This window comes from Colletotrichum jinshuiense, chromosome 6, assembly GCF_051148585.1.
Source record: "Colletotrichum jinshuiense chromosome 6, complete sequence".
Classification (NCBI taxonomy): domain Eukaryota; kingdom Fungi; phylum Ascomycota; class Sordariomycetes; order Glomerellales; family Glomerellaceae; genus Colletotrichum; species Colletotrichum jinshuiense.
In genome coordinates, this window is record NC_139313.1 from 1,918,106 (window position 1) to 1,933,342 (window position 15,237).

A 15,237-nucleotide genomic window follows, 5' to 3' on the forward strand; every position below is an offset into this window, starting at 1 on the left:
TGCGGCCGCCGGCAGGAATCAACTCACACCAAGCAAGGACCAAAGGGGGAAAACCTATTCTTCAAGATTGAGCAAAGTCAATCATCTTTCAAACTGCTTTTGAGCACTAGGGATTTACGACAGAAGAAGAAATCTGAACAGCGGATGGGTATGGTAGTCTAACAAGCTCGACGGGTAACCGAATGTATGTGAGTTGTCGTGTGTGGGATGTGAGATGCGTAAAACGTCATAATACCACTTCCCAAACCCAGCCTCCAAGCAAACGAGCTCGAGTTCCTCAAGAACAACGGCCGGTTGGCCCAATGGCAAGGCGTCTGACTACGATTAATCGTGCAATCAGGAGATTCTGGGTTCGACCCCCAGGCTGGTCAAGAGATTCGATTCATTTTTGTCAATTTTTTCCCTTCTCTTCCTGCAAATTTTTTTGCACTGGTTGTTTGGTGCTAGTGGGGATGGTAGGGTGGGCAGGCGGGTGCGGTTCGTGCGTTGCGTACCTAGCGCAGCGTTGTGTCTGTGTCAGTGGTTGGGTGGATGCGGACCGGCCGATGCGGACCACCAAACATAGCGCGAGCCCATGACAAACTGGGAAAGAAAAGGGGGCGGCGACGGCACGCAAAAATGGGTTGGATGGGATTTGGGAAGGGGGGGCGGCCGGGGTCGACGGGGCGGGTCCACCGACACGAGCATGGAGCCGGGGCCGAGACAGACCAGACGTGACGGCGGACGACCGCCTCGCCGTCCAGAGGACACGCCTTTCCAAGAGCGGGAAACCGTTCGTCAGTGCTTGTCAAGAAGAAGCATTATAATGCGGGGAGGGGAACATGCGGCAGCGAGGAGCGTTGGAAGTGGGATGCCCTCCCCCCCCTCCCCCCGGTAAACTTGACTCGGGGGGAAGAGGCTGAGGTGCGAGGAGCCGCCGATCCTTGCTAGTGAAGCTGAAGGAGGTGCACAAAACCCACCCACCCAGAAGAAGCTTTGGCCTATACCACCACCTCAGCAGGCACCCAAGGGGCTGGGTTCTTTGGCCCGTGTCTTGTCACGCCGTCAAGACAAACGGGAGGTGGGGCTGTGAAGTCGGAGGGAGGGAGGGTACACGAAAAAACATAGACGGGGTTCCGGGATCGATGGAATCTCGGCCGCCCTCATCCCAGGCCGGTGGCCGGCCGGTGCTTCGACGTGCGTGCTTTGGATCGCCGGGCTCCCATGCCGAACAAGAGTGGAGGAGAACTCGGTCTTCGTTCCGGCAGGCGACAGTCTGCAAGGGGGCAATAGCACATGGTCGGGCGTTTTGAAAGGAGAGATTATACATTTTTTATACATGAAAATAGCCATGTGTGCAACCCGGGGCCCTTTTTCTATAGTCGTATGATACACGCCTTCCGGCTTTTGTCGTCGTTTCGCGAGCTTTCGAGTCGTCTAGAGACTCCCGCCACTATCACCACCACCACCTCCTTCCCTGCTCCCTGCCATCATCCCCTCGCCTATCGAGACATAACAACCTTAACAACCTTGATCAAGACCCCATCCCTGCTCCTCTATCTCACAACCCGTCGCAGTTGAAGGTGAAAAAGGTAAAGTAGAAAAAACAACACAACAGAAGATCTCAAAAAATCGTCAAGCTTCATCCTCCCATCGAACCCAGGACAGGATATTCAGTCGCGTGTCTCCCCCTTTAAGCGTTCCAGTTCATGTCCTGCTTACCAGCTTCGGGCTTGGTCTCCTTCTGCGCCTCCTCGACAGCAGATTGCTCCGCCTCGACACGCTTCTCAACGCGCCGCTGCGAATTTCTTTGCTGTCCATCTCTGCTATTGTACTGCTTCTTCTGCAAACGGTCCGATCGGCCGACCTCCTTTTGAGGGGGAGCATACGAAACCTTCAGATCCCTACCGCGGATCTGCTGGGTCTTGAGCGCCTCCAACGCCCTCGTCGCGGACTCGACGCTGTGGAAGTCGGCATGAGCAAAACCACGCGGCCAGCCCGTAGCGCGGTCCACAGCGACACGCACATCACTGACGTCCTCAAGAGTGCTGAAGAGCTGGTTCAGGTCCGCGTCGGACGCCTCGAAGGCGATGTTGCCGACATAGATGGTGCTGGTCGGCGGGCCGCTGTAGGCAGGGCTTCTTCTGGCGCCGCGCGAAGCTGCGTCGGCATTACCGCCCTCACGTTGGCTTCTGGTGTTGTTCTCGCGGGGCTTGGCGACAATGCGGCGACCGTGCCAGAAGGTTCCGTCGACGTTCTCGGCGGCAACGTTGACAGACTCGGCGTCCCGGAAGTAAACGAAGCAGAAACTTTGAAGAGGTGAGAGTTAGCTTCGGATCATTATGAGCAAAGAGTCGGTCGGATATATGCCACTTCTTCCAAGAATAATGGACAAAAACTCCCGCGAGGAACGCGCTAAGGCAAAGGGGGAAGGGGCACATACCTCCTCTTGGGCGGCATCGACACGCCAACAACCTCGCCGTACTTGGAAAACGCCTCGGTAATATCCTCGGACTTGATTTCGAAGGAGTAGTTCTGGACGAAAAGACAATGGTCGCTGGGGGGCTCGTATTCCCTCCGCCCCTCCTCCCGAGACACTCGGGAGCCCTCGTCCCGGCGCTGGTACTCATCGCGGAAGGCGACGGAACGAGAGAATGCTCTCGGGGAGGCCACGGAGAAGCATCGCGCAGAGACGGCGGCGGCGGCGTTGAGGGTACGCAGGGCGGCCGAGATGGTCTGGGACTTAGGCGCAGTAGCGGCGGCAGAAACCGTGCTGGTCAAAGTGGCGCGGGTGGCCGCGCGACGGATGGAGTACCTGTGATTGAAAAACTCCATTAGCCTTTCATTTTTTCGACAATTGCCATCTCGAACCGTTGCAAATGAACCTACATGTTGAAAAGTTGGGGGGGATACAGGACGGATTGGCAGGGAGAAGGTTGGCGGCGAAATGTGCTGATGTTGGTTGGGAAGTCGCTGGACGGACGAGGAACAGAAATTTTGGAATGACCGTGTCGAGGGTCCTGGGCGTTTGACATGCGCTAGACCTGGACTGGGTCTAGCGCACAGCGCCTCCGGTACCCGCCCGGAACCACTTAAAGCTGCCGGTTGAGGCTTGACATCTCGGCATCTCGACATCTTCCGGCGAAATTCACGAGCAGTTTTATTCACCATGAGATTCATCGTGACGGTAAATATTCTGCATTCACAGCCTTCCGCTGGATCTAAATGTCTCATCTAAGAGATTATGGCCCGTAGCTCATAGACTACTAGCCCGCAGAGAGAGACCCCAGCTCGTCCCTGGCAGAACAAACTCAACGGTACTAGTCCACTTGTTTACCGTCCGACCAGACTAGCTGAATCCATCAATCCCGTCAATCATTGAACCCACCCAGTGTTTCTCCCATTTTTCGTTTTCTCCCCGGCGCAAAGCAATGGAAGACCACACCACACACTCGAAGCCCTTCATCGCCTTCCCATAGACCACCGTGTGGGTATATACACCACTCACCACCCCGATCCCGCCCTGGCCATCTCGGCATTCCCATGTGGAGCTTTGCATCCCTAGACAGAAGAAAACCTTGGCGCCATCTGACTTTTTTTATCCACTGACAAAGGACGAGGGTATATTGCCGTCCCTCATTGTCAGTATTATACTTCGGGGGGCCGGTCTCAACGGAATGTCAGCCGTTGGCGCATTGCTAGTATTGACACATTCGACAAAGAGGAAAAATAAGGAAACAAGCCTCCAGAGAGAGTCCCGGAGCATGATGTTCCAAAAAAAAAGAAAAAAGAAAAAGGTTGCAGAACTGTAATAAAACACGCAGGCCTGAAGTCGAGGCCGCTAACATGTTGGAAGGGTGTCGGCAGATTGAATACCCAGACCAATCCACCCCCTTGATCGAAGGTGCGCGCGGCACCTGGTTGCAGAGATAGCCCGCGCAACAAGTAGATGGGCAAAACCGTTTTGTGTACTGACAGATCACGCACAATGTGGCGTGACCATGAGGTCTTTGTCGCATTGTTGACATGGACTCAGTACCTCTCGGGGCGGTAGCCGTTCATCCTCGGGGCATCATATTGGACGCCGGTCATCGAATCAGGGCCGTTGGGAATAGCACCGTTCAAGCCACGAATAGGCGGCAGCTCACGACGGTTCGCATATGGGTCTGTCTGATAGGCTGCCGGTGGGGGAGGAGCGGGTGCAACTTGTGACTGAGCCGGGGCCTGGCCTGTGGGAGATTGCTGCAGCCGCATGTTATGCAGCTCGTTCTGAAGACGTTGGATGTCCACGCGCAGGCTGTGGTTGTCTTGTCGGAGACCATCGTTCTCCTGGGCCAACGTCGTGTTTTGCGATTGCACAATTCGCATGACTTCCGCCATGCGTTGGTGCTCGGAAATTGCTACACCACGTCAGTATGTGTGTTGCACTTTTAGACAAAGCAAATTCCACGAACCCTTTGTAAGAATTTCCCACTTGGATGCCTTCGAGCCTCGCTCCTGCGGCATCAAATCGCGCAACTGGTCAAAAAGCTCCTTCATTTCCGTCCTCCTCTTACGCTCCGCCAACTTGTGACTCTTACGAAGCTCGGGCGTTCGGCTGTAAGGTTGGGCGCCGGTACGTGAGGCCGCGTCGTCCTCGAGTAGATCCCCTATTTGCTTGTGTTGCAGCGAATGGTGATGGACAGGAGGGAACTCAGAAGACGTGCTCGACAAGCGGTTGTTGAAGTCGGCCGGCTCGTCCAGGCGCCTTTGACCAGGCGGTAGCCTTGATTCGGTGGTGAACTGGCTGCTGGCTATAGACTCGGCAATGCTGCTCCGTCTAGAGTCAAGGTATGCGTCGTGCGGGCCGATACGCTGAATGTCCTCTTCGGGAAATGCCCATGCCTGGCCTTTGGTGGGCTCAGCTGCCCTGGCTATGTTACTCGTTGCAGGGCCTGTGATTGCCGGAGCAGTTCGAATGATCTTTGGATTGTTGGGGTCGGGGTTTCTGTCGTTGCTGGGCTGGTAGCCATTGGAGATGCGGTGTACTGAGAGGTTGTCCAGGCCAGGACGGGGGTTGCGTTGCTGATTCAGGGTATTCTGTATCGACGTGGTTGACTGGTTGTGGCTCGCGTATGGCGAGTTCCCGCCCAGTCTCATTTCGTGAAAACCCTGATTTATGCGGCTGTCTACACTCTCTCTTCGAGACCCGGGGCCCATCATATCGTGCACCACGCCGGAGTCCAATGATGTCGGACGCTCGAATCGACGCGGATCAGCGCTGCCGGGTGTCGTCGGCGACACCATTGAGGCAACGCTCATATTGCTTTGTGCAGGTGACACTAGAGGTTGAGGAACCAAGTTTGTGGTAATAGGTGAAGGCGTCTTGTCCGCCAACGAAGATTGATAGCCCGAGCCCGTCGGGCTGAGGACGTTGGCACCCACGCCTGATGCGGCAGAGTTGTCTGTAAGAATTGACTGGTCAGTTGTATTGTCTCCCACGACATGCATTCTGCCGCCTTTTCAACGTACGCTTGCTGGAGGCATCTGTGCTGGAGAAGTAGGCCGAGTCGCGGTTTTCGTCCGGGTTCAACACCCCTGCCAACCCTGCAGGAAGCTTCTGGGAAACGGATCGCTGTGCGGTGTCCATGATGTGGTTCGAGCAGATATCGAGGTACCGAATGGCGTAGATTCACGATCGGCGCGGAGACAAGGCGAGGGCGCTTGACGATATGGGCAGGTCGAATGCAACAGTGCCTAGACGAGAGGGAGAGAGAGAGAGAGAGAGAGAGAGAGAGAGAGAGGCGCAACAGAGGAGGATGCGCGGGCTAACCAGCAAACTCGTTGCGAACAATCAGATTGTTCGGGGCCCAATTGCGCTGATCATGCGAAAGCAGCAGCCTCTCCTAAGGCGTCTGAAAACTGCAGGCTGCTCGGTTCGTGGGAACTGGGGATAATGAGCGAGTGTTGGTGAGGGGGTAGGTGAGGTTGAGGGCGGAGGAGGGAGAATAGAATGAGATCTAGGAAACTTGAGGTCGACGACGTAGGGCGAGTGGAGGAGAAAGACGGCTCGAGGCAGTCGGTTTCAAGATTAGGAAGACGGGAGCTGGGGGTGGAGGGGATAAGATGGAATTGAGCAGACGGGAGCACTAGGTAGGGTGGGCGACTTGTTGGCCTGAGCAGAGGCAGAGGCAGGCTCGGTACCTGAGAGAGGTACCTTGGGTACTACAAATGCGAGAGAGATGGTATTCGTACCGGGGGAGGAGGAGCACAGGACAGGACAAGCCCAGGACAGGGCAAGACAAGACAGGGTTTTTGGGGGACAGGGGGAGAGGGAGGGGGAGTGTAGCTAAGGCCGCTGCACTAAATTGAATGTACCTTCCTTGCCACTTCCCACATCGCCTCGGCGAGAGCAGAGGGGCCTGGCGAGGAGCCGTGGGGAAAAGATAGACACCTATACCTAGGTGTGTACTGCCAACGGCCAGAAAAGAAAGGAGAGATCAAATCAAGAAAAAGAGAGAGAGCGAGAGAGAGAGAGAGGGAAAGAGAGCGAGACAGAGACACAGAGAAGGGGGGAGGAAATGTGGACGGGCACTGGAACATTGACACTGAAGTGGCACTGGGTACTGACAGGGCACTCAGTCATACAGTCACTGACAGACAGTGCTTGTCACTATGGCCACCAACAATCTGCTGTCCCTCGCCTTCTCCTTGTTCTTCTTCTTCTTCTTCTTCCTCGTCGTTGTCGTCCTCTTCCTCTTCCCCTTCCCTTACTGTGTCCGCCAGTGGGCTAGCCAACCATCCACCGCTGTGCTTTAGGGTGTCCCTCAAACCTGAAAATAAGGTAGGTAAAGTTAGTACTGCAGCGCTACCACAGACGGGTAGGCACCTTGAATAGAGTACAAGAGTAGCCCGATCGAGTGCAAGTACCCGTGCCCTTTCGGGGTGCCGCTGCCAGCCCACCACCACGGCCTGCCTGTCCAGCCCACGCCTCCGAGGGCAGCCAGGGCATGGGGGTCTGGTGTCCGTGTCAAGGCTGTAGGGAGGAGTACTTGGTGGTCAGGTATCCTTGACTCGGTCTTTGCTGAGCGTGCCTGGGGCGTGTCACTTGACCCACCTCTTTGTCATACCCAGCTAAGCGGCGCCGTCATGGACAAGATGGCGGCATAGCCGAACCACACTCGGGGGTTTTTGGGCACGCATGGGCGCTGTTCACGTTTCTTATTTCCCGGCCTCGGTGGTAGTGAGTACTTGGAATGTTTGTCTCGCCCTCGACCAGCAGAGCATCCCTGCCCCTGCGCCAACACGTAGTACCTGGTGTACATGGCAAGCCATATGGCTTTCAGGAAGCTCCGTCTCGCACAGGTATCGATACTGCCCACGCACGCCCTCGTGGAGTGGATGTGCCATACCAACTGTGGGAAGCTTGAGAGACACCTCCTCCGATGTGGGCGGGGCCGCGGCCCTCACATGCACCGCGCATCTGCTCGCCGTGTGGGCATCCCGGAGAAGGTTTTTTGCTAGCAGCCGTGTGTGGTGTGCGTGTGCGTACTCTCGTGTGCTTGTAGATGTGCGTCTACATTGTCCAAACAAAGCCTCTTTTCTGCTGGATGACACCATGGCGGGTGGACTCGGCGAGGTTGCATGCCCTTTCCAGTCGATTCGTACGCCGTCACGAGCACCTACTCGTGTTTCTTGTCTCTCTTGTTATTGTTTGTCTTTCCAGCATCGCCGACTAGACTGTTTCTCCAGTCCGTGTGGATGGGGGAGCAGAGCCCCGGAGATAGCTGCAGTGGGAGGATGAGCGTGCCTTGCGGCAGGCAAACCCCGCTGTTCGGGACTGCAGTGATTGCAACGCCAGCAACAATTGCCCTCGAAACTTGCAAATTTGGCCTTGCAGCCCCTTCGGTGTATCGCAATGACGGTGGTGTTTGTAAAATGAACAGCAGCGGACCTTGCCGGGCCATGCAATGCCGCCATGCCTGACCAAGTCAGGCCAGCGTTTTGGCCAGGCCAGGTCGTCCCTAAGACGGGTCTTGGGCAGCGGAAAAGAGGCGCCTAACAGCAGAAGGAATGGGAAATGATGGCGGAATATGATGACGGGGCCCGCTGTTTTCATGTTTCGTCTCACAATGATCGAGGCCAAATGCCACCTGGGGTCGGGGCTTGCGAACTGGCGGGGACTAGAACGAAGTTTGACGGACCAAAGATTGCGAGACAGGCCGACGAAGAGAGAGAAGGAAGCCGGACGGATCGCGTTGTAATTTGAACGGCGCTCGTTGTCGCCATTGCGGCCATGTATGCGTCACCCCCAAGGTCCAGACTCGGGAGCCGATCCGGTCCCTGAATCAGATTCCAATGCTGGGGTTGTTCACAGCCGGAACATGATCGCCAGAACGGATACCATGGCAGGCGTCAGTAGGCCGGCCCGCGTTGTACTGTGGTTGAGAAACCTTGGGCGCCAGGCAGAACGATAAACGGGCCGGTCATGAATTCCAGCGGGCAGTACTATGTAAAGGCCGAGGTCTCGATGATGCTTTGTGCGGTACATTTCCCCCATACGTTGTTTATAGTCGGAGATGGTGTATCCGTAGATTTTGTGCAATGACATGTAGTGCCGGTATAATTGGCGAGCGGCGGACCAGCCAACGAATGGGAAGAAACGCTATAGCTTGTTCCTTTGGCGCTCAGCTGTCGCTCCCTGCAGGGTTGTTTGTGTGCAGCGCCGACAATGCCTAGGCCGGTTGTGCGAGTGAGGGATCTTCCGGCTTGAGATGTCGAACGTGGACGATCCAATGTAGAATGGTGGAGGATACATGGCAGTGGTCGATGTCAATGGGGTTTAAAAATCTGAAGGCCAGGGTCCCTTCATCACCGAACCCCTTTCCTCACCGAAGGAAAGGACTCTTGCAAGGCAGAACAGGGCTGCCAGCCAACGGATGATGCCCCGGCCTCGGGGACGAGACGGAAGAGGATGGCGTTTCTCGTCATCCCAGTCGGCCAGAGGCCAGGGCGGTTGATGATGTCGGACAAAGGCGGGCCACAAGTAGTCAGAAGCCGCTTGTCCTCAGGCAGGAGACCAAAGGTTACTTGACGACGGTACATGACATGAAATGCACACTAGTATGGAAAATGATGGAGGTGGGCACAATTAACCAGGCGTGAGATGGCGTGGTAGCCGCGTGCGGAGCTGGCAGCGACCAAAGCAACTCGAGTTGGGCTTCGGGTGTTTGCCTCGTGCGTACCGGGCTGGGAACAGGCTGCGAGCGGCACCGTTTGCGCTGGGCGACGGGCGATGGGCGATGGGCGATGTGCACGTCCATTCGTGGGCGACGGATCCATCCCGCCATGTAGAGAATCCAAGCGACTGGATTAAGCCGATCGGTCCCATGTGCATTCCATGCGGTACAGCTTCTGCGAGGATCCCGTCAATCCGTGCTACCAAATGGTTACCCCCATCCCTTGGGCCAATTGCCTTGGCTCAGAGAGAGATAGGAGACGTAAGTCGTAGACAGGACCTATACATTTGGGTAGATGGAAATAAAGAAAAGCAGGAAAAGAAACCCCCCCAGCAGAGAAGTTGAATTGGGCAAACCAACAGAGACGGCCAAAAACAGAAGGCAACTCCCAGATGCTGCCGAAATGTGTCTCGATAACCACCCCACTACCTTTATTATTATTCCGATTATTTTAATCGTTTTATGTGCGGGTGCATTTGGACGGACCATTGCAAGAAGCACTTTCTGCGACGTAAAATTGGCGGCGATGTTGAATGACGAACACCAGCAGGTGATGTTTTGTTTGGTTTCATGGATGTGATGCAACGCATTGCTCAACAAAGAGCCGTGAGTAGGCAGGCAGGCAGGCAGGCACGCATGCCAGTTAATCTTTTCTCCGGCGGATTAATCCTCATGGCAAAGGGTGGTTGTGGGCATAAATGGATCTTGTGAATACACTGTGTTGGTCGATGAAACATTAGTTGGCACTGGTCGGGTAGCGATTTACGCAGGTGCGGATGGAGACCATATGCGTCATTCCATTCAGCATCTGATCGTCAACATACCTACTTCGTCCCGGCCGTCGTCACCTCGAGTATCGAAGACGTATCGAGGAAAGCAAGGTAAGAGTTGGAGCATGGGCAGGTCCCCGTGCCTCGATGCTGGTTGTTATTAGCGTTGGTGTTGTGGCATGCAAGACAATCAACAACCCACGTTGGCGGCCCCTTCTGATTCAATGCTTCCAAATCACTTGACGACCTTTTGAATCATCCGCAGTTGCTGCCTTTGCTACGACATGGTAGTGTTGGCATCTGGAACGTCCGGCGGGTTGAGACATGGCTCATGGATATTGCGCTGTATCCGTACGGACGTCCTCTCCAACTGGACGACAGTTGACATGCAAGCCCGGAACAGGTGAGGCCCGCGCCTCAGTGGCTGGGCTTGAAGGCGGCGGCAGCGAAAAAGTGGGAGAGGCGTGCCCCGGTGTGTGTCGAAAGATTGGGGGGAAGCGCTAGCTCCCAGGTACTGACATGGGGGCCTCGTGCGAAGTGGGGGAAGCTTTTTTTCCCTTTTTTGCTTGCTCGAATCTCTCTCTCGCTTTCTCTTTCTCTCTCTCCCTCTGTCTCTCTCCCTTCCCCTCTGCTCGTCCATCAGGCAATCGCTGATGATGCAGCGTTATAACGGGTCAACATGGGCATGCCAAGCACACCAGAATCTAATTGATGCTAGGGTTTGCATATTTGGACTATTCGACTGTATTGATTTGGGGTGTCTCCGGCCGAGTCCGTATTGGCAAGGTGTACACAAAGGAAGACAGCCGGTGATGAGGACATGAGAAAACCCAAGAGGGAATCGCCGGCAGCTGCCCTTCAGCTGGCAGGTGTGGGGCAACGTTCCGTTACCTTCCAGGCTGGGGCTTCCCTCGCTCGCAAGGTACGTACCGGGCCTGGAGTCAGTTTGTCTGTGCAATGTGCAAGGCGAACGACGTGGAGTGAGATGGGCACGGTGCCCTGGGCTGGCCGGCTGGGCAGGAAGGGGGAGCATGTGGGGGCCTCAGCTCGCAGTGTAGCGGCACGGTGCAGGCAAGGTCCAGGGCGTCCAGCCTTCTGAGGAACGTACCTCGGCGGCGTGACGTGAACGTGAGATGCAAAGGAAACAGTGCCTTTTCAGGCGCCTTTGCATTTCCGTCACTTGTGGCTGCTGCTCTTCTTCACACAGCCCCATCCGCATTGGAATTGATTGGATTGGATTGGCCCGAGAAGGAGGAGGGGCCTCGCAGTTGTTGCCCACATACATGAGTCCAGCGTCCATCCTTCCGTACTTCTTTGCTGGCCTTTTTTAGGCCCCATCTAACTACACCCCATCAGGCGAGGCAGGTATCTGTGCTAATTAGCTGCCCAAGTCTACACACAAACACGCAGGGCGGTACCTCTTCTGATGTAGTGTACCATGTCATGCCAGCCTAGCAAGATTTCCCTTCCGTCGCTCCTGCAATGCGCGATCTCCCGATAACCACGTGAGCCTTGTACCGAGTACGGACGAGGTACATGCAACGCCACCTTCTCCCACGAGCCAAGGTACTTTTGTGCCTTCTTGTCTCCTCTCCTAACATTCTTGCACCCAGCGGCCAAGCACTTGTGCCTCAGTGCAATCATCACAGGGTTCATCCACCCTCGACCACATTGCCGAAGCAAGCCCACCGCTGCCCCCCTCTCACTGCTTGACGGTCAAACACTTGACATCCTACAGGCCCAACCAGTGTGCCAGTTTCCACCTTTTGCAACTTCGACATGGCAACCTATTATGTAGGCATAAGATCTACCCTTTTACCATTGCCGCAATCCCTCCGGCACGAAGGCTGGCCGTCGATCACTGCTTCTTCGCCTCTCGATCCCCCCCGCTCCCTTTCTGCCAACCATACACACCAACTTGGTGGCCAATAATCCTCAAGACCTCACACTATCTATCAGAAGACCGAACGCGGTGTCGTGCCCTCGCCCAACGACGTCAATCTGCGCCATAATCCAACCAGTATCCATCGCCGTATGCCACATGTTTGCATGCACACAATATTGTCCGCCAGCCACGTTGTTGTTGTTGAACTTGGACATCCAGGCAGCCAAACCGCCGGGTCTGCCCAGATTTCTTCCGGCACTGCCCTCGACCACTTTGACTCGAACAGACACTGCCAAAAGAAAAAGAGAGGAAGTGATCGACACCATGCACCAAAATAAACAATGAGCTCGGGGCTTGCCTGTCTGCTGACGAACCCCTATCTCGGTATTGCCGTTCTGGACCCTCTTAGTTCTTTGGATACCCCTTCATCTTGACAACCGCCTGAAAAGTCCCAGTACATGGTCGACCATCGTTGTCGAGTCCTCCAGCTGTAAGTGAACCGCCCTGCTGCCACCGGAAAGGAAATATTGCACAGCACTGGTCGCCCGCGAGCAGCCTTCCAAACCCGACTTTGAGATAAATCCTGTACATGGGTCAACGCAGCGTGCCAACGCCCTCTGCCAGCTATCAGGTGGCCGGCCTGAGTTCTGCAAAACTTTTATGTTGGAGCCCCCTCCCCTGACATCACAACCAGCAAGAGCCTTGTGAAATACGTTCGGCAAATGGATGCTTGATTATTCACGGCAAATGAGCGCACCCTGCGTACACTTGTTTTTGTTACAGTTGCGGTGATCTAACATCGACTATCTCCGATTTGAAACTCGACCTGGATCGGTATTTTCAAGACAGTAACATAACCGCATATCGCCCGCGTGGCGAGCACAACTACAGCACGCAGAGCACGGCAATGCAGCCAAGGGACCAATGCGAAACGACCAAGCCCGCTCAGCAGGGCCGCTGGCGCTGTCGACTTCTACCGACGACATTACTTGGGATTGGACGTACAGCAGCCTAGGGCCTTGCACTCACAGGGGTGAGCCGCCAACCAACTCCCCTTTCCCAGGCGACTGTCCACTGCTGACAGACTGTCACGTTTCGCCTGACTCGGAAATCATCATTTCTCCGCGGCTGCCAACATGCCGAAATTGTGTCAAGCCCCAGACATCGATGATATTTAAATGTTTTCCGAGAGACCGACCAAACAAAAAGAGAATGATGCCTCTTCCTGTGATCGGTAGTACGAGAGACATATTGATTGAGTTGACAGATGAGAACCATTCTGCCACAATGCGTCGAGCTAATATCTGGGTCGAGTTAGTTAACATCTTGATGGCTACCAAGCAGCATTACCGTCATCGGGAAGAGGCGAGGAGTATGCAGGCGTCCAAGTCCCAGCTCCCTTTACACGCCGCACGCTCACTTCCCGCTGTCACTTCTCCATTTCCCTTCCCGTATGAGAGGATGTAACAAATCATATCAGCATTCGAGTCAAGTTCCCAGAAGAAGACTCCACTGGCCCCGGGAGCGTCCCAAGAAATGATCGGCGAGCCTAGTGCCCAAAATCACAACGAATCCCATCTGTGCTATGCCGCCAGGCTTTTCCGAAGCTGAACAACAAATACTGCGTGTAGCGTTGAATATTCAAAAGCAGGCTTTTCGAGAACATGCATCCCTCATCAACAATTACCCTCAAGGGCAGCGTCCGCATGTTGCCCAAGTAATGCTACAATGACCGGGTACAATTCCAAGCCTGTCTGGGCCCCCGATTGTTTGTGAAGTTCGCTATGCAGCACGCGCTTCAAAAGGTCCTTCCTCATGTGTATTACAGAACAACCCACACCCCCCTCCCCTGTCGCTTACCATCTCCAGGATGCGACACCTTGTACATCATCATTAAACGCAAAAAAGTGGGTTAATGTAAGTCGTCCCACGTGGAGGCACGACGAGAGGAATCCGGCGGCGCTATTTCCTAGACATTTCTCTCCACCTGGACCAAAAAATGAGACAGATTAACCGTACTGGACGAGACTATCCAGGCTGGCTCTGCACAGTACGCTGGTCAATGCAGTCATCGATGCATACGAGGCACATCGTGTTGGCCTATCCGCACACCTCCAGTAGACTTATGTTCCGCAAGTATCTGTGTTCGTCTGCCACAGTCGTCGTTACGTTCTTGGGAGAAGAGGGGTGCGGGGTCTGACCTCTGGGTTGGTGGGAAAAGGCTCCCTGCGTTGCCTTTCCGCCCGTGTGACGGCCCATCGGTTCCTCAGATTCGTGTGCCACGTTTCTCCCACCTGCCAGTGTAGGATCTTCGCTGCCGTTCATTCTGACCGAGCGCATTGGGCGGTTGCCAACTCCCGGGGTACATCCCTCCGGCAAGGACACACCACACCACGTCTATACATGTACAATAAATACGCCGCGCCAGCATCCATTCTCGGGGCAATATTAACATGTTTCCCCCTCCCTTGTCCCATGCCAAGTCACAACGCCGGATTCTCGTCCATCAAGCCCCAAGCCCCCTCCCCACCCAAGGAAAAAAATATAGTCGTGAGGATGGTGGACTGAACAGCGCCAGGACGATGAAGGAACTGCTGCTATTTGATCATTTCAACACTACCCAATAGTGAGGCCCGTTACACTGCAGGTGGTAGCCACGTCTCGGACTGCATAGAAACAGCAAACAAGCAAACATGAATCTCTCACCAGAGAACATGCGTCAAGACGCGACGAGGTCTTTAGGATTGCTTAAGCAGGCCGACCCTGTATCAACGATTCGCATATGAAAGCGATGAATTTCCACGCTGCATTAGCCCGGATACAGCATACGGCATTGATGATCAACCCTGCTCTGGCCTCCGAGGGCCATTGCCCAGTTTGTCCAGGCAAGGCATTGGTTTCCGGCTACTTGGACACCGTCGACAATGCACAGAATTTTGATACGGGCACATACACACCACTTCCAATAGGAATTGACATCTTCCCCAGAGCACTGGTGCTGAGCATCCCCCGCACTCCAAGGAAAGGCCATTCATTGCCGCCTCCACACAGTTCGTCGAATTTGGACATGTGGCCTCCTTTGCTCGTGGCCCGTGAGCCCATCGCTGTCAAACCCTGGACACGAGTTGTAGCGAGTCGTGATTGCCGCCTCAGATCAGGGTCGCCCGTGGGAGATTTCAGATGGACAGGCAAAGCCTTGCTCGGACAATCTATTGGTACTGTATTTGGCCGACACAGAGCCGCCCCTGGACCCTTGCGCCTCGCAAGACAGGATCACTTGGTCGGCCAAGGTCCGTTTTCATCCACATTGAATCGTTGTGGCGGGGACATCTACCGATCGGGAAGATCGTCATAGGAGCACATTGCTTTGAGTTTTGCTACAGGC

At 55.0% G+C, this 15,237-nt stretch overlaps 1 protein-coding gene across 1 annotated transcript; it reads right to left on the reverse strand.

The window, feature by feature from the left end:
* Positions 1 to 1,672: 1,672 nt before the first annotated feature.
* Positions 1,673 to 5,608, reverse strand: EsH8_VI_000497 (uncharacterized protein; the record flags this gene model as incomplete). The annotated part of the gene is made up of 5 exons (XM_083271750.1): positions 1,673 to 2,288; positions 2,423 to 2,794; positions 4,019 to 4,379; positions 4,434 to 5,423; positions 5,491 to 5,608. 5 exons carry the CDS (start codon positions 5,606 to 5,608, stop codon positions 1,673 to 1,675), a joined length of 2,457 nt encoding a protein of 818 aa, XP_083126924.1.
* Positions 5,609 to 15,237: the final 9,629 nt, after the last annotated feature.